At 46.7% G+C, this 19527-nt stretch overlaps 1 protein-coding gene across 4 annotated transcripts in view; it reads left to right on the top strand.

The window, feature by feature from the left end:
* Positions 1 to 19527, top strand: part of SLC2A9 (solute carrier family 2 member 9) — a 236975-nt gene that overhangs the window by 91008 nt on the left and 126440 nt on the right. For all 4 annotated transcript variants that reach the window (XM_061191238.1, XM_061191237.1, XM_061191239.1 and 1 more), the window contains exon 9: positions 4063 to 4195. In XM_061191238.1, the coding sequence (XP_061047221.1) occupies positions 4063 to 4195 (133 nt within the window). The remainder of the gene's footprint in view (positions 1 to 4062; positions 4196 to 19527) is intronic.

The raw sequence follows: 19527 nt of genomic DNA, 5'->3' as shown, positions 1-19527 counted from the left end.
CATCCCCTTTGTGATGTGGGCCCTGTGGTGTGAGGTGGTTTCTCATCCCCTTTGTGATGTGGGCCCTGTGGTGTGAGGTGTTTTCTCATTCCCTTTGTGATGTGCGCCCTGTGGTGTGAGGTGGTTTCTCATCCCCTTTGTGATGTGGGCCCTGTGGTGTGAGGTGGTTTCTCATCCCCTTTGTGATGTCCATGATCGTTTTTAAAAACTAAGATATAACTCACATACCATAAAATTCATCATTTAAAAGTGGTTTTTAGTATACTTGCAAAGTTGTGCAACCATTACTCCTTTCTAATTCCAGCATATTTTCATCACCCCTGTTTATGAAAAATTAATCAGTTGATGTAAGAAAGAAATGAAAAATTTTATTCGAGCCAAATTTGAGGATTATTACCCAGGAAGAGCACCTCAAAAAGCTCCAAGAACTGTTGTACCTGTTAGAAATGAAGGCACAGTTATATAAGTTTTTTGAGACAGAGGGGTGTACGTTAAATGACGTATTATTGACCATTTACACAATCCAGATCCAAGTGTTATCATGGCCCCTTGCAAGATCAAGAAGGAATGTTATCCTTAAGGAGTTGTCTTGTTGATGCAAGGGGACTGTTCCTCTTCATGGTTGAGCAGGTTATGCTGCTGATGGGGGAGGTTTGGTGGATGCATAATGCAGATACACAATGCACAGTAGAGGGCAGAGGAGCCAAAGGGCAGGGAAAATTTTTTATATTAAATTTGTCTTGTCTTGCCATAAAATATGAATTTTATTTCACACCCCAAAAGGTAACCCCCCACCCATCAGCATTCCCTCTCTGCTCCCAGCCTCTCAGGGCCACTTGCCTGATATGCAGCAAAGCCAGTGTACTGCACCGTGTTGTGGTGAAGGAAAGTACAGCATTTATTGCAGGGCACCAAGCAAGGACAACAGGCAGTTCCTGCTCAAAAGACCCAAACTCCCAGATGGCTTTCAGGGGAGGGTTTTTAAAGACATTGTGAGGGAGGGGGTCACAGGGTGCCCGATCAGATTGTATGCAATTCTCTGATTGGTTGATGGTGAGGCAACAGGGTGATGGTTCAGGAATCTAGATGTCGGTCTTCTGGCTCCAACCAGCCTGGGGGTCTGTATGTTGATGGTCAGTCTGGGGTCTGCCTGCTGATGGTCAGCAGTTTCCATCTAGTGGTGAAACCGTGTACCTCAGATTGGGACCTGAACCCATGGTCTTTTTTTTTTTTTTTAATTAATTAATTAATTAATTAATTTTTGGCTGTGTTGGGTCTTTGTTTCTGTGCGAGTGCTTTCTCTAGTTGCGGCAAGCGGGGGCCACTCTTCATCGCGGTGCACGGGCCTCTCACTATCGCGGCCTCTCTTGCTGTGGAGCACAGGCTCCAGACGCACAGGCTCAGTAGTTGTGGCGCACGGGCTTCGTTGCTCCGCGGCATGTGGGATCTTCCCAGACCAGGGCTCGAACCCGTGTCCCCCTGCATTGGCAGGCAGATTCTCAACCGCTGCGCCACCAGGGAAGCCCCCATGGTCTTTTAATTGAGATCACACACCTGGTCCCAGGACTTAATGAAGCTCAGGTTCTTGATGTTTCATTGCAGAACGAATTCAGTGAGAGACAAAGTGATAGGTTAGAAGTGGATTTATTTAGAGAGAAACACACTCCACAGACAGAGTGTGGGCCATCTCAGAAGGCGAGAAGCCTCAAAATATGGCTTGGTTAGTTTTAATGGACTGGGTAATTTCATAGGCTAATGAGTCGGAGGATTATTCCAACTATTTTGGGGGAAGGGGCGGGGATTTCCAGGAATTGGGCCACCGCCCACTTTTTGGCCTTTTTTGGTTAGCCTCAGAACTGTCATGGTGTCATGGGTGTGTCATTTAGCAAGCTAATGTATTACAATGAGTGTATAATGAGGCTTAAGGTACACCGGAAGTTGAATCTTCCGCCATCTTGGACCTAGTTGGTTCTAACCAGTTTTTGTCGTGTCCTATGGTGGCAGGAAACCACGCATCTTGTAAACGGTGGGGGTCCATGGGCAGACAGAGACAAGCAGGAAGCTCCAGACTGACAGGAAACCACACCTTTTGGGTGATAAGTGTCCTGGAAGCAGACAAAGAAAGATGGGGCAATTTGGGAATCTCTTGTGTCCAAATGTAACCTGTTGTTCATTATGCTCTCATTACAATAAAATTAGCCTTACAGATAAGTACCCATCATGCACCGACACCGTGACACTTCTGATCTAAGCTAAATAAGGACAAACATCCCTCCTCCCCCTTGGAAAGATGGAGCTGGGATGAAAATCAAGGACTACAACCCCCAAACTCCGCCTTCCCCAGGGAATATTCCACGCCTTCATTCGTGTACCCTGGCTTGCCAAAGAAGCCCAGGACTGCAGCTCCTCACCTGTCTGCCCCTCTCTGAGAGCGTATTGTTGCTTAAATAAATTCTCACGTTACTTTCTTAACCTCCCTGCTTTGTCTCCGAATTCTTCTGCAAGGAGACAAGAACCTTAAATTCACTGGGAACAAGGGCATCTGAACCTTCGCCCTGTGCGAAGCCTTTCTAGGTCTGGGTGTGTCTTCTTTTCTCCTTGTACTTTCTTAGGAAATGAAACATTCAAGAATTCCACAGTGAGAACTTTGGTTTTTTTTCCCACTTTCTCCCCATCAGAACTGCTGTCTATTGATGTTCTCTCCTTTCAGAGACACAATGAGAGTTTATTTGTAAACCTGGGTTTTAAAAAAAAATCAGGAAGAATGCTGCCTTAATCAGCATAATAATATGGGCCCCGTGCAGCATTTAAGCTGCATAATAGGCAAATGGTGCTGCTTGAAGGGACTCAAAATGCCTCTTGAATGGTGGGTGTTGCCTGCTTGCCTTTCACAGCCGGTGGGAAGTGAAAAGTTCCCCCACCTCAGGGGCGAGCTATGCCCAAAGGCCCACCACCCTCACTTCCCTGGGGACGTGGAAAAGCTCTAGCCCTTCACTGACAGGAGCAAGATGGGTCGGATATCCCGGGCCTCGGAGGCGTCTGGGTGGTGCCACCCGCATAGTAGTAGTTTCCTCTGCGTACCTACTGGGTACCAGGCTCCACAGTGAAAGCATCATCTGATCCCACTCTCACGACTGCCTGAGGGGTGCCTGTGGCTGTCCCCATTCCCCAGGTGAGGAGAAGGGGAGTCCAAGGGGCCGTGAGAATGTTTCCAAGGCCACACAACCAGGAAATAGCTGAGCCACTTCAGGCCAGACTTGATGCCCCAGGGGCCTCTGAGTTGGCCAGCTCTTGGCTTCCCCGAACTCCACCTTCTCGGAGTCACCCTGAAGGTAACCACCTCTCAGGTGGCTCTGAGGATTCACCGACCCCCTGCATGGAGATACCAAACACGTGGGCCTGGTGCTAAACTCTTCCCAGAAGGAGGACCCCTTCCAGGGCCCGAAGGTGGGCTCTTGTCTAATACTCGGAAATGAATTGTCCAAGGAGACACACGTGCTGACAAAGCAAAAGACTTTATTGGGAAGGGGCGCCTGGGCAGAGAGCAGCAGGGTAAGGGAACCCAGGAGAACTGCTCTGCCACATGTCTCGCAGTCTCAGGGTTTAGGGTAATGGGGTTGGTTTCCGGGTTGTCTCTGGCCAATCATCATCTTGCTTATGCCCGTACTTGGTCTGACTCGGGGTCCTTCCTGGCGGTGTGCGCATCTCTCAGCCAAGATGGATTCCAGCGTGAGGGTTTCTGGAAGGTTGGCAGGACTTATTATGGGCTGGCATCTCCTCCCTCCTTTTGGCCCCTCCCGAATTCTCCCATTTAGTTTTAGGACCTCCTGTTGTGAGACAACTCATGCAAGCGGTTATTATCATGCCTGGCCAAGGCAGGCGGTTTCAGTCAATGGTTCCCTAACAAAACCAGTGTCCAATCCCTCCCCAACCTTTGTTCCTGGGGCTCACACTGGGCAGAGGGACCCTGTGCAGACAGCAGAAGCTGCCTGGCCCAGGGGCCTAGCCCCCAAATAATGACTGAAGTCCTCATCATTCACCGGCCCCCTCTTCTCCCTTCAGGAGAGCACCTGGCCGTACCTGTTTGGAGTGATTGCCGTCCCCGTCTTGGTCCAGCTGGTGAGCCTGCCCTTTCTCCCTGAGAGCCCACGCTACCTGATCTTTGAGAAGCACGACCAGGCTGGAGCTGAGAAAGGTAGGGGCCGCTTTGTCTGGTCCATGTGGCTCTGGCCTCTTCACAGGGGTCAGCGCTGCAGGGCATGCTGGGTGCCCTAGGACACCCTATCCCGTTTCATCTTCCCAACAGCCTGCTATGGGTGGCCCAGAGTGCGGACACAGATCAAAGTGTCAACTGAAAAAAATGCAAACATGAGAGTTGTGAGTTAAGTTTTATTTGGGGCAAAATGAGGACTATAGCCCTGGAGACAGCATCTCAGATAGCTCTGAGAGACCGCCCCGAAGCAGTGTGGGAGTGTCAGTATATATGATTTCAGTGAAAGGGGTACGTACAGTCAAGCACACGTTTTGGCAGAAGGCTGCTGCTGGTCACGAGCAGATGTCACCGTTAATGATTTTAGTGCTTTTCTAGATATGAGGATATGCAAGAAATTTCAGCTCATAAAATTTTCTCCTGAAAATATCTGTCTGAAGGCCTGTTCTGCCAGTTTTTCCCAGAGCACAGAGTGCCTCATTCCTGATCCTTGCCCTGAACTCCTTTCAGGGGGTGTTGAAGGTCAGCGACTGCAGTGGCTAGTGACTTAATCCTTGTAGAACCAGATAGCATGTGACAATTTTACGGTTAGCAACAGGGAGCCTGGAAAAGCCAGGACAGAGTAGGATAAGGCCCAGGTCTGCTCACCTCTGCTCAGTGTCTCTCTGTGGTCACTTCTCGGGTTGTCCCAACCCCAGAGATGCTGCATATTTCTTAGTGGTTTAAGTCTATCCCGGCCCTCCCTCTGCTCCTCTCTTCCTCACTGATCAGCTTTCCCATCTTAATATTCACACACAAGGAAAGGGAACATACAAGCACAGAACGAGCCCTCACATCACACCAGCATGGGGCCTCTGCAACAAGACCCACTGGACCATTCCCATTAGCCCTGCAAGGGAACAGAAATATACCCATTTTACAGGAGGGAAGCATGAAGCCCACATGGGGCTTGGCAGTCATCTTGTGTAGCTCTCTGGGCCAGATTCAAAGTACAGCTTTCAGAATCAGAGACATTTCTTTTTTTTTTTTTTACTGTGTGGTCTTTTTTTTTTACATTTTATTTTATTTATTTATTTATTTTAATAGATCTTTATTGAAGTATAATTGCTTCACAATACTCTGTTAGTTTCTGTTGCACAACAAAGCAAATCAGCCATATGCATATACATGTCCCCATATCCCCTCCCTCTTGAGCCTCCCTCCCACCCTCCCTATCCACCCCTCTAGGTCATCGCAAAGCACCAAGCTGATCTCCCTGTGCTATGCTGCTGCTTCCCACCAGTGAACTATTTTATTATAAGGAATAGTTCTTGGTTTGTGTTGAAGGCCTATATCCATCCATAGACATACAAGATTTTCCTATATTATTTAATATGGTGAATTATATTAATCAATTTTCTAATATTAAAACATTTTTGCATTCTTAAAATAAATCTCACTTGGTCATAATGTGTTATTTTCTTAACATGATATTAAATTCTTTCTGCTACTATTTGGGATTTTGCCTAGATATTCATAAGTGAGAATAGTCTGCAGTTTCCTCTTTTTATGATCTCTTTAGCACATTTATTGTATAGCAATATTGTATTGTTTCATAAAAATAATTTGAAAGTCATTCTTTTTAAACTCTGAAAAAATTGGTATACTATTGGTCTTTCAAGTTTTGATAGAAATCACCTTTTTTTTTTTTCCACACACACACACTGTATTTTATTTTTACAAGAGATAAATAGACTGACACCAAGCATTGTACATGGATGACCACAACAAAAGCAACAATGATTGCAATTACCAAACATGAAACACACTCATACTATGTCATAATATTGACATTCAGTCCAGTAATCCTCCACTGTAACAGCTCCTTTACTTTGCAGTGAAAATTGATTTGTATATTCTTTGCCTCTGAGTCCTTGTGGGATTTTTTTTTTTTTAATTCAAACAGAAAGTCACAAAAATTATACTCATCCTCATCAGTTCACTCAGTCCCATGTAATTAATTTTTTTTTATCTTGATCTTTTGTTAGCACTTTTATGAGTTCATCAGTTTTTCATTAGAGTTCTGAAAATGCTTATTCATTCAGTTCAGCAGTACAGTCAGTTACCAGAAACCTGTACTTGTCAGAGTCTTTTCCATGAATTTCTTGAAGATGAAACCCTTTTATAGGAACATATTTGCAAAAGCATCAGAGTACACCCAGAACTGTCTGTAAATGACAAAAGACTTAAAAATGACCACGGTTAAAGATTTGATGAAAGTTCATAATAATGCAGTTGACAAGAAAATTAGTTATTTCTGAGATATACATTTTAAAGTAATAACTAGGATTATGACTTATAAGATTATACCAGAACATATAAGATTTTTAGAAATTTCATGTAATGTCTGAAACATTTATATTAACATATTTCCATACAAATAACCCAATGAAAGTTTAGTATTAGTTGTTTTGTTTGTTTTTTTATACTGCAGGTTCTTATCAGTCATCAATTTCATACACATCAGTGTATACATGTCAATCCCAATCGCCCAATTCAGCACACCACCATCCCCACCCCACCGCAGTTTTCCCCCCTTGGTGTCCATATGTCCGTTCTCTACATCTGTGTCTCAACTTCTGCCCTGCAAACCAGCTCAGCCGTACCATTTTTCTAGGTTCCACATACATACGTTAATATACGATATTTGTTTTTCTCTGTATGACAGTCTCTAGATCCATCCACGTCTCAGAGACATTCCTACAGCCCGGAAAAGGCAAAATCATTTTGCCTGGAGACAGACAATGTAGAATGAACAATAGCATCCCCATTCTTTTAGTTTTATAAAACAAGACTTGGTCGACAGCACCGAGGTTCAGCCTGAGGGCTGGGAATAACTAGTGCTGCCTTCACATCCCAGCTCTGCAGTCTGACCTTGACCGATTCTTTTCACCATTCTGATTCTCAGAATCCTCATCTGTAAAAAGGAAATGATACAAGCCTCCCCCATGGGCTTGTTAAGGATTAAATTAGATAATATCTATATCTATATGGTCCACAGTATTACCTGCTGTCATTATCACTGAGGACTCTGTCCAGTTTCTTATTATCCATATCCTGTCCTCTAATCTAAATTTCCCAAATGTCCACATCCAAGAACAAACTGAGAATTATATGTAGTCCTTAGCTCACTATAATTTGTGCAACATCTTTTAAAATCCAAACAACCTAAGTATTTTCTGAATTGACAAGTGTCATAATGAAATATTAATAATTGCCTATGTCTGTCCAGCAGTTTGTGGTTCAGATCTATTTCCTCATTTATGACATTTCTATAACATGAAATCAGAGAACACTGTCATTACTTTCGTTTTTTGATGAAGAAACAGAGGCTTACAGGGGTGAAATGACTTGTCCAGGGCTGTGGTTATATGGTTTCTGGTTTCTAGAGGCCTTTAAAAATTGATGGAAAGGACAGATCTTTCTTCGGTAGATGCCCAAATACACAAAATTTGTGGAGCATGGTGGTGGGGATGGGACTTGAGCCCCCTCCCCCAGAAGCCCACAGGGGACCCTGCTTAATAGCTCCTCCCCCATCTCACAGCCAGTAAGTGACAAAAGAAGGACTGGAACCCAGGGGTGATTTCCCTCCCACCACCTTCACGCACAGAGGGACACAAGTGGGTAGTGGTCTAGGGGGCTTCCCATGGGGCCCTTGGTGAGGCAAACTATCCAAAAGTCAGGCTTCAGGGAAGAAGGCTGATGGTCAGATGGTAGAGGCTCTGGAGTAAAACGAAGGCAGCTGAGAAAGAGCCAATGGGATCTGATTTCCAAAAGCAACTGGGTTATAGGTTGTTAGAAGACAGCAATTCCTCCAGCTTGATCTCCTGGCATGTGAGGATGCCCATCTGGCTCCACTGGGGAGGAAATCCTGGGAAACGCTCCAATTAAGTACAGTCGGAATGGGCAGTGCATACGAATGCCAGACAGCAAAGAAGGTTTAAAAGATTTATTTCATAGCACAACAGGGAGTGAGAAGAAGGCCAGTTGTAAAAAATGATAAATATTACATGTACACTTTATAAAAAGAACAAAGATGTTGGCCTTAGGTTGAAATAGAACATTGAAACCTGCATCTATACTAATAAAAGTGCTAAGTTCACTCCAGGCATTCAGCAAACAATGGATGTTTACTGTGCTGGGTGCTCTGCCAGGTGGTGGGGAGAGGGGAGCATAAGGTGGTATTCCAGCCCTCCAGGAGGTGAAGGGGGCATCTAGTTAAGGGAGGCAGACACACTCCTCAATGCTCATCTGCATTGAGAACATTTCATTCTAAGCACTTCACATGTGTTAGGTTGTTAAACCCTCACAACAACCACGGAGAGGAGATCGCATTATTATTTCCATTTTAAGACAAAAAACAAAACAAAACTGAGGACAAGATAACTTAACCAAAGACACAAAGCTAGCAAATGACAGCGCTGGGATTTGAACTCTGAAAGTCTTGCTCTGGAACCTATGAGCATAAATAAAACACACTCTATTACCTACCACCTTGTTTGGCACCATGGGAGATACACCTTGCCCAGTCTGTTGGTAATTTGGTAGAAAGGACCCTGTAGCAGTTAGCTATTACCATAATAATGCTGCATAACAAACCACCTCGGAACTCACTGGCTGAAGACAATGGCAGTTACTCTGTTAATCTTGATAGGGCTTGCCCTTGCAACTCTTCTTGTCTCAGCAGAAACTCTCTCACATATCTGGTGGTCAGCCAGCTGATCCAGGATGGCTCAGCTCTGTTCCATGTACCTCATCCTCCAGCAGGCTAGCTCAGGCATATTCTCACAGCAAGCACAGAGGTCCCAGAGAGGAAGCGAAAAACACAAGCAGTTTTTCAAGCTTTGAATCAGCTAAAATACTATTGGCCAAAGTCACATGGTCAAGCCCCAGAGTCAGAGTGGGAGGGGCTACACAGTTACAGCACAAAGGACATAGATGTAGAGAAGCAATGAATGGAGGCCATCAATGCAGACAATCCATACCACACTCCCCTTTCCGGCTTTCCCATCCTCCCCACCCCCAGTTCAGAGTGGCAAGGGGTTAAGTTCCAGCCCTGAGTCTGATTTATTTGTGCCCTCTTGCCAGTTGAGGAGAAGTCCCCAGCACCTAAAAATAGGGGAAAGAGCCCAAACTTCCACTGTGAGAAATGGTGTTTATTTAATTGAATAGAAATGAAATATGAGCATAGGGAATGTGATAGGGCAATGCTTCAGACACTGGAGTCAGGGAAGTTACATCTATCAGGACCTTTTGGGTTATAGGAGACAGAAACTCAAAACAGCATAAGCAGGTTTCCCTGGTGGCACAGTGGTTGAGAATCTGCCTGCCAATGCAGGGGACACGGGTTTGAGCCCTGGTCCAGGAAGATTCCACATGCCGCGGAGCAACTAAGCCGGTGCGCTACAACTACTGAGCCTGTGCTCTAGAGCCCTCGAGCCACAACTACTGAGCCCACGTGCCACAACTACTGAAGCCTGCATGCCTAGAGCCCGTGCTCCGCAACAAGAGAAGCCACTGCAATGAGAAGCCCGTGGACCGCAAAGAAGAGTAGGCCCTGCTCGCCGCAACTAGAGAAAGCCGGCGCGCAGCAACGAAGACCCAACACAGCCAAAAATAAATAAATAAATAATTAATTTTAAAAAATACTATTAAAAAAAAGAAAACAGCATAAGCAAGAGGGAAACTTTTAACACATGTCCCTAGGAATGGGATTTGAGGGCACCAATAATTACCACTCTTCTTTCTGGCTCAAGTTTGACACCAATTGAGAGATGGATGCAGAAGTGGAGGAGATGCAATAAAAATGTCACTTTTAGTTTGGATAAAGAAAGGCCACTTGACTAATTGGCTTTTGGTCTGATGGCCAGGAGAGCCTCATAAGACGGTACTCATGGGCTCCCAACAGGGCCCACCCCTGAAAAATGCAGAACAAGGAAGAAAAGACTGTGTTCTCCTCCAACCAGAGAGATCTCAAAATTAAAGAGAGGAACTAAGCTGTGTGGGCCATTTCTCTCCCCAACTTACCAATGAGCTAAGTCCCTTCTCGTTTCCTGGGGACCAGTGAGTGAGGGGTGGGCAGAGAGGGCGGAAAGAATGGTACCTTAATGAAATGCCCCTCCAGGAGGAAAGTAATATCAGAAGTGGGCCATATGTGTTCTGCCTTATAATAGGGATAGAGAAGGCTGGATTTCCTTAGGCATGGTGGGATCCAGGAGATTAAACTAAGTCATCAAGGTACTGTCCCTCTCTCAACAACTCCTAGACATTCTTAGGATTTCATTGGCTTCATTGTTAGACGGGTTTTCTCCATTTGGCATCAAGACAGTCTTGAGCAGTTCCAGCTTTTAAACACTGTTTTAGGAGAGAGATTCCCTTTCACATAGCACACATCTCAATCCCTGAAGGAAATAATTCTAATTGGCCCTTCCTGGGTCACATGGCTATGCTTGAACCAATCACTGCCCCGGGAGTTAGAATTCCCTGATGGGAATTCCCAGAATTGACCACTCTGGGTTACTATCCAGTCTGGTGATTGGGGGATGGAGGGCTGCAAGGTTTGATTGACATCTCTAGTAGAATTATAGAGCGTACAGGAGGATGGCTTCAAGAAAAAGATACAGGCAAGAGAAAAAAGTAATATATGCTCATCACCATGAAGGAGTGATACCTCTGGATGCTCCTTCCCGGTAATGCTTTGTCATCCCAGCCCCCACGGTCTGTATTTTTGTCGCCAGACCCCAATCAGGCATATAGACTTGGCAGACCTCAATCCCCAGATAAACAAAAAAGCAATTCTTTTTATTGCTGTTGTTTTGTGGCTGGGAGGGAGTGTATTTCTATGGCATTTAGAAGCCAGTTACTGGCTAGACCCTGGCCTGACTAAAAAAAGAAGACTGTCCGTTATTGGCTGCTATTGTAATTTTGGTTGACATCATAATCAGGGAAAGTTTGTTTGTTTCTTTGGTTTTTTGTTTTGTTTTGGTTTGGTTTTTTTGAGAGAAAGCCACCTTATGATAGAAAACCCAAACGATAGTGTCTTAAACAAAATAGAAGTTTATTTCTCTCTCTCACATAAGAAAAGGTTGAAGGTAGGCAGACTAAGGCTGTTACAATTCTTCATGGTGTCAGGCACCTTGTTCCTTTCATCTCTCCATCTGCCTCGAGCCCTTCATCTCTAGATTCCCAGAACGTTGCCTCATGGTCCAAAGTGGCTGCCATCATATCTGCTTTCCAGCCAAGAGGAGCAGGGTGAGAAGGAGGGATTACTTGCCCTTCTATTTTAATAAGTCTCCTTGAAGGCTCACACGCGTCTGCTAGGTCTCTTTGGTCAGAATGTGATCATGTTTCCTCTCTTAACTGTCAAGGAGGCTGGAAAATGTAGTCCTTTAGTGCACTGTTGTCACAGAAAGTCGGGGCCTGCTCCTAAGGAGGAGGGGAGAATGAATAATAGCATCTGGCCACCAGCAGGCTCTGCCACAGTCTGGAAAGAGAAAGCAACTCAAGTACCCATTGGCTAGGACCAGCCAGACTGAAGCATTTCGTGCGCTCTGGAGGCTGATAACTTACGACTCCTTCAAGATGGCGCTGCTTAAACAGCCATTTGATGCATATTTAGAGGTGAGGCCGCGTGAGCTCTGGTAATGAGCTACCTGCACCCAGTGAGCCAAGTAAAAGCCCTGAATTTAGTGGGAGCTGCCTTCATTTGTCATTCCTGAACATGCCCACGGTAGTTTCACTCCCACCCCACAAGGACTGTCAACCACATTCTGGGCTGCATATCATTACATTTCCAATGCTGCCTTTGCGCCTTAGGGGATGCCATCGTGCCCCTTGTCCATGGATGCTCTGGGCAACTGCCTCGGTGGCCTGAGCTGGATTAAGGGACTGCTCTGCAGTCCAGAGCTGGCCAGAAACATTCAGGAGGCAAGGTGACATGCCAGATGGACAGAAGTGGGCCCCAACAATGGCCCTTATGAGAGACAGCTGACTTCATTCCCTTTTGTGCTAGGGGCTAAAGTACGTTACCTTGGTCACAAGGAGTCTGGTTTTTAGTAAGGCAAGAATAAAGTATATTCCAGTAGATTCATGCTAGAGGTGCATTGAAAATACAAGCTTTTCCCAAACCATTGCAACACCTGTCTTCAAAAAGAACAGAGATTCCTGAGGATGGCCAGGTTGGAGGTCCAGGCCCTTGGACCTGCATGGACCCTCCATGGGGTAGCAGAGCAAGAGCAGGTACAAACTAGAGGTCTCAGGTCTCTGCCCTAAAGGACTCACCATGATGTGAGTCTCCTCCACCCCCCCAATCTCCTTCCCACTCATGGCTCAAGAGGGCTGCCATCATAGCTGCCTCCACCTTCTCCAAGTTCCATCTAAGGAAGAAAAGACCCAGGGGCATGACCAAACCATTGACAAGCTGTCAAGGGGAAGAGAGAGCAGCCTTATTTGGGATGATAGATTGAGAACCAAATGGGAGAAGCCACAGCGAGGAAGATCTTGATTCACCATGAGACAGGAGATGCAAGAATGGAATAGGCCACTTATGGAGGCGGGGAGTTCTCATTTCTGGAGGTGTCTGAGCACTAGGCAGGAATGGGAAGAACCACTGGAAGTAGCCAGAAGGTCCAGCTTAATCAAGACCCTCTAGGCCCACCAATGTCCGCTAGGCCTTGGTTTCCTGATTCCTAAGAAGGGAAACATCACAACTGTCCTGCCTCTGGGTAAGGTAGACAAGTTCAAGTACAGTGGTGTTTGTGGGAGGAGGGCTTTGCAAACTGTAAAGGATTGTGCACATCAAAAGGAGATTGTCTGCTTTTGCCATGTGAATTTCTGCATGACCTTGCATTTGAAGAAAGGGATTCTATGGATAAAGTGATTTGAAATCTTTTGCTCTGGGAATGGAGAATTTGTTTAATGTTGGGGAAAAATCACCCACAACTCTCTAAAAAATCAATCGTCATTTATAACTGAGCTTTTCCTGTCTTTTTCCATGACATTTCCATCATGTTTACGGGGGGGACAATCATGTGGATTTATCTCTGAGGCTGCTTTTATCCACCACCCCCCATGTTTGTACCTTAAACATGTTTTCTTATTATTGTTTTTATATTATCATGTATGGTCAGAAGAATAATGGCCTCCAAGTATGTCCACATCCTAATTTTCAGAACCTGTGAATGTCACCTTGCATGGCATGAGGGACTTTGCAGATGTGATTAATTTAAGGGTCTTGAGGTAGGGAAAATTATCTTGGATTATCTGGATGAACCCAATGTAATCACAAGTCTTCTTATAAGTGAAAGAGGGAGGAGGAGAGTCAGGGTCAGAGAAGGAGCTGTGAGAACAGAAGCAAGTGTTAAGAGTCGGAGACAGGTTGAAGATACTGTGCTGCTGGCTTTGAAGGTGGAGGAAGGGGCCAGGAGCCAAGGCAATGCAGGCAGCATCTAGCAGCTGGAAAAGGCCAGGGAACAGACCATCCTCTAGAGCCCCCAGGAGGAGCAGAGCCCTGATGACACCTTGATTTTGGCCCAGTGAGACCCATTTTGGACCTCTGACCTCCAGAACTGTCAAATAAGTTTGTACTGATTTAAGCCTAGTGGTGATTTATTTGTGGTGATTTATTAGAGCAGCACAGGAAATTCAGACATCACATTAAGTAAGGAAAATCAGTTCCAGTTGAACTATGACTTTACCTTCATTTTAAATGTAGTTTAAACATTTTTTTACTTGAATTCTCAGAATTGTTGGACCTTCTGATTTTCAGTTATAACAAATAACTGAGTGAAAGGGCTTTGGGCATGAAGCTTTTAAAGCTTTTTCTTTCCAATACACCATTTTCTTGCTATAATGTATCGAGCACCTGCTCCATGCCCAGTGCCCTGCTTTCATTGTCTCCAATGTCACAAGTCTCCAGAACCTCAGAGACTTCAGAGAGGAAATCAACACTCAGAAGTTGAGCCCCTTGCCTGCAGTCCCACGGCCAGTAGAGACAGAAATGAGGTTCAAACTCAGTTTGCCTCACTCCAGTCCTGAATTCACTAGAGGGCAGTGTGATGCCTTTGGTGTATGTTTAAGTGTATTTCTAATTGTAAGACACAGCATGTACATAGAGACAAATAAAATAAGCAAAAAATAATTGATCCATTGGTTGCTAGGTTTAAGGGCCAGAAAAATGTCCACTGCCGTATTGTGATTTTCTATATTTGAGCCAGGGTTGAACTCCAGATATGCATTGATTGCATCAGAGAACAGTTAAGTCAGTCATTGCACATCTGTATTCGAAACTAAAAATCCTATCCCCAAGCCAACTTGATTCACTTATGTAACAGTTATAAGATGATTGTAGCCTGATGAAAGAATGCTTAGTACATAATGCTCAGTGGGGGGAAAATAGAACATAAAATAAATCCATGTGATCACAAAAGTGTGGAAAGAATAGAGATAAGTAGGACAGGAAGGGAAGAAGGCAGGCCTGGATAGAGATTTCTGCTGTGCTCTGTGCTGGGTGGGCTCTTGATAAGGGAGGATGTGCAAGGTGAGCTGGTCCTCTTGAAGCTTCCTGCCCCCCAAATGCATCCACCAAAACCCAAGCCAAGTACCCAGGTGGTCACCCAAGGTACCAAGGTACCAACCGAAGGAAGCCCTGGGGTGGTCAGCCCCTCCCAGGCCCTCCTCTTGCCTAGAAGCTTACGGCCACACTGTGTCCACCTGGAGACACCAAAGAGAGAAGGGGGCCATTTAGCGCCCTGGGCTCACACTTGCCAACTAGAAAGATGGCGCCATCTCCTGGACCCAGCAGAGGGACGTGGCAGAAGGAAGAGGAGATGCAGTCCCTCTGAGGTCTTATCTCTGCCCCCACCAGCACAGTCACCTGCTCCTGGAAGACCAGGGCCCTCCCCTGTTGTCACTCTGCTTTCACTTTTACGTGTAGGGATGAGTGACCTCTGAGCATCTCCCCACTTTGCCCCTGGACGAGCTGTCTCCCAGGGCTCTGCATTCCCTGGCTGGAGAGCCCGCTGATGGGACAGGCTGCATAGCAAAGGACCAGCAGTCCAGGGGGACAGGCACCTTCCTACAAAACACCCAAGGGTCCACAGCAGCAGCAAAACGCAGCTCAGAAACCACCCTGTAAAAGCCCCAAGCTCCCAGAGCACAAAGGCACATCTTAATTCCAAAGAGCGAGAGACTGAGAGTTAGCTACTTGCACTCACTTTATTTTTTTGTTTTTTAATTTCTTGCATAGATTACTTTTTAAATTTTTTATGCAATTTTTTAAAGGTTACACTCCATTAAAAGTTATTACAAAATATTGGCTCTATTCCCTGTGTTGTACAGTACATCCCTGTAGCCTATCTTACACCTAATAGTTTGTACCTCACCCTCTCCCACCCCTTTAAGGCCCCTCCCCCCCACTGGAAACCGCTAGCTTGTTCTCTATATCTGTGAATCTGCTTCTTTTTTGTTTTATTCACTAGTTTGTTGTACTTTTTAGATTCGACATATAAGTGAGATCATACAGTATTTGTCTTTGTCTGACTTATTTCACTTAGCATAATACCTGCCAAGTCCATCCGTGTTGCTGCAAATGGCAAAATTTCAGTCTTTTCTATGGCTGAGTAGTATTCCATTGTATGTATATAGCACATCTTCCTTACCTATTCATCTGTCGATGGACACGTAGGTTGCTTCCATACCTTGACTATCGTAAATAATGCTGCTAGGAACATTGGGGTTCATGTATCTTTTCGAATTAGGGTTTTGGGTTTTTTTCAGACACATACCCAGGAGTGGGATTGCTGGGTCATATGGTAGTTCTATTTTTAGTTTTTTGAGAAACCTCCATATGATTTTCCACGATGGCTATGCCAATTTACATTCCCACCAACAGTGTACGAGGGTGCCCTTTTTCCTACACCCTCGCCAACATTTGTTATTTTACACTCACTTTAAATTTAGAGAATCACAGAGGGTTCCAGCAAAGCAAAGGATGTTTTCTACATTGTGCCTGTGGTCGGTGCCATCCTTGTGCAGCCCCCGGGTCTGCTGGGGGTCCCCGTGTCCCTCAGTGCTGGGAGGAATTTCCTGTCCCCTCAATTCCACAGCACGGGGATGTTCAAAGGCTTCTTCAAATGTCTCTGAAGTCCTGAGCATTTCTGGGCTTCCAGCTGTCTTGGGCACCAGCATTCTTGCATGCTGCCCTGTCTTATAGCCTAATAACCCCAACTTGAACTTCAGCACCTACTTTGGTTTCCTCAAACAGCACAGCAGCAGTCACACCCACAGGATCACTGGAGGGTTTCGGGAGGGGCGCGCTACCCAAGGTGCCCGACTTCCTGCCTCTCACCAGCCTCTGTTTTCCCCTCTTATCTCTGCTCGTCCGCTCTGCCTGCTCAGAGGGCCCCTGAGCTCCTATTTCTTCTCCTTCTAGTGTGTGGAGCAGCTTCCCTCCCTTCTGAAGCTGGAGCCAGCCGCCATGCAAACGTTCAGCAAACCCTCCTACTCCAGGCACTTATCAAAATATTTTTCTCAGTGAAGACAGTTCTTTCCTTGAAAGACATTCTGGTGTCAGCCGTTAAGTTTACACACTTTTCTTTCCTTCTTTATACCGGTAATATCACTGCTGCTATTTGATGCTCCCAGGCTCTTTGGAAGCCATGGTATGTGGGCTCAGGGACTGTGGGTTCCAGCCTCTGCTTCTCCACATGATAGCCCTGTGAGCCCAGGCAAGTTGCCCATTGTCTCAGATGAGGCTCAGTTTTCTCATCTGTGAACTGGGAATAGCACAAATGCCTATCTCCAGGGACCAGAAGGATGATGAAATAAGATCATGGATGTGAGAATAATTTGCAGTGTGCAAAAACACTGTAGCAACATCGGCTGTGGTCATTATAATCATGTGGCCAAAATAGTCAGTCAACAAACACTTGTTTTTTATCAAGTAGGTCCTTGTCCAGGAAGGGAAGGAAACAACTGCCCATACAGGCCATGAGCATCCTGGACACAGCCGAGAACTTGGGGTCATGCAGAGAGGTCCTGGGCCTTGGGAAGACCTTCCATGTCATCTTGTAATATCAGGCCTGTCTCAAAGGGCTGTGGAGATGCCAGGAGATGGCCGCCTTGTTGAAGATGCTGGTCCTTCCTTCTTGCCCAGCTTATTCCTACTTATGCCAGGAGGCTCAGTGCAGCCCACTGAGGGGTTCCGAATTCAGTGTCTGGGCTGCCAACTGTCAGCCGGGGTCCTGTAAGAAGCGGACACCAGGTGGACCAGTGAGCAGGAACTTACTGGCATAAGTGCGTGTGAAGGGAATGTGGAGGGACCAGGGGAGGTGGAGAGATCACAGACATGGGACCAGCCCAACCCCCGGTGGAGAAGAGAGGGACAGGGCTTGGGCAGAAGGGTCTAGGTGCTGCACAGGACAGGGAGGGTTCAGCAAGGCCCTGGCACGTCCTCCAGCCAAGGTCAGCACCAGAGGAGCCCTGTGTGTGTCCCAGGAACAAGGCTGCCTTAGTTTCCTGGCTGTGTTCCGCCACTGGCTGTGAGCTGCCCCCCAAAGCCTGGCCTGGACACCCGGGGTGAGGGATTACAGAGCACAGGGGCTGTGGCCCTTGGTCAGGTCCAGCCCTGTGGTCGGGGGTCTGTGAGCACGTCCTCCTGCCGCCACTGTGTGGTAGGCCACGCGCCTCTAGAACAGCGCACTCAGAGGAGGAGTGAGACAGAGTGACGTCTTCCCTGGGGTCCCAAGGTGGTCAGGGTGGCCCCTGTACTAGTCAGGGCTCTCCAGAGAAACAGAGCCAATATGGGGTGTGTGTGTGTGTGTGTGTGTGTGTGTGTGTGTGTGTGTGTGTGTGTGGAGGGGGAGAGAGAGAGATTTAGTTTGAGAAATTGGCACATGTGACGGTGGGTGCTGGAGACCCAGGGAAGACCTGATGCTGCAGCTCGAGTCCGGAGGCCATCTGGTGGCAGTGCTCCCTCTTCCTCAGGGACCTTAGTCATTACTTCTTAAGGCCTTCATCTGATTAGGTGAGGCCCACCCACATTCCAGAGAACCATCTGCTTTACTCCAAGTCTACTGATGTAAATGTCACCCTCAGCTAAACTGGTGTTTGACCAAATATCTGCTTTCTGTGGCCCAGCCACATCGACACATGACACTGACCGTCTCAGCCCTACCCTGTCCCTCACTCCCCTATTCATCTCCCCCTGGTACTGGTGACACTGTAGAGTCACCTGCTGTTCATGTCACTCTCCCTGGCAGGGACCGCATCTCCTTGAGGGCTGAGCACCACCCCCCCCACCTTCCCCCTTCCCCGGCATCCAACAAAGACTTCCACTTGGCTGCGTGCCGAATAGATAAGAAAAAAAATCAAGGACTTGAAAGCGTGGTCCAAGCTGTTGAAGAGCATTCACCTGTGAAAGTCATTAAAAATAGTGAGTCTCACCAAATTCCTGGGCAGGGAGAAGGCAGCTTGGCCTCTCCTTCCCACAGCCGAGCAACTCAACCCAGAGGGGTTTGGGATTCACCATCCCCCGCACCTGACCATCCATGGAGCAGGGGCTCAAATGCCAGGGCCCCTGACTCCCAGAGGGAGATTTTTGCCAGTTACCCATCTCGTGTCTCACGGGGCCCTAATGCTGAGGGTTCTACAAGAATCACCCCATTTTCTAGGAGGGGGCAGCAGAAGACATTTACCCACTCTCGGGACTCAGAGATGAAGAACCTGCCAGAATTCGTGAATGTGCTTGGTGAGCACAGAACACGTCCCCAAACAGATCCCCAGATATCCCAGAACTCGTTCTTCGTACACTGGGTGTTTAATGAAATAGCAACGATGTCCTTTTTAATATTTTATAAGCCACGGAGCTCCCTGCCGGAAGCAGTGGAATAGAGACTTTTAAGTCCCAGACCTCGGCTCCAGGACTCATTAGCTTTGCCTGGGCGGTCTGCAGGGGAGATGCAGCTAGGAATGATCGGCCATGTGACTCCTGGAACAGCAGGTGCATCCTCTGAGCATCCTTGCTAATTATTTCTTGGGTATCAGTCTTGTCAAGCCCTTATAGATAGCAGGCACCAAGAGAGACCCCAGAATCCGGTGTTACACCCTTGCTGGCATCAGGAGCCCTGGTCCTGCTGTGCTGCTTCTCTGGGCTGTGGTTTCACCACCTGTGTAATCAGGATGGACGAGTTACTTTCTATAGGCTGGTCCAGCTGCAGGCTCCGTGGTCAGGATCTGGCACATTGGGGCAGGATCTCGGGTTGGGCCCAGGGCTCCTGGAA

This window comes from Eubalaena glacialis, chromosome 5, assembly GCF_028564815.1.
Source record: "Eubalaena glacialis isolate mEubGla1 chromosome 5, mEubGla1.1.hap2.+ XY, whole genome shotgun sequence".
Classification (NCBI taxonomy): Eukaryota; Metazoa; Chordata; class Mammalia; order Artiodactyla; family Balaenidae; genus Eubalaena; species Eubalaena glacialis.
Note: the sequence above shows the minus strand (reverse complement) of the source record. Positions and strands in the feature narration are given on the sequence as shown.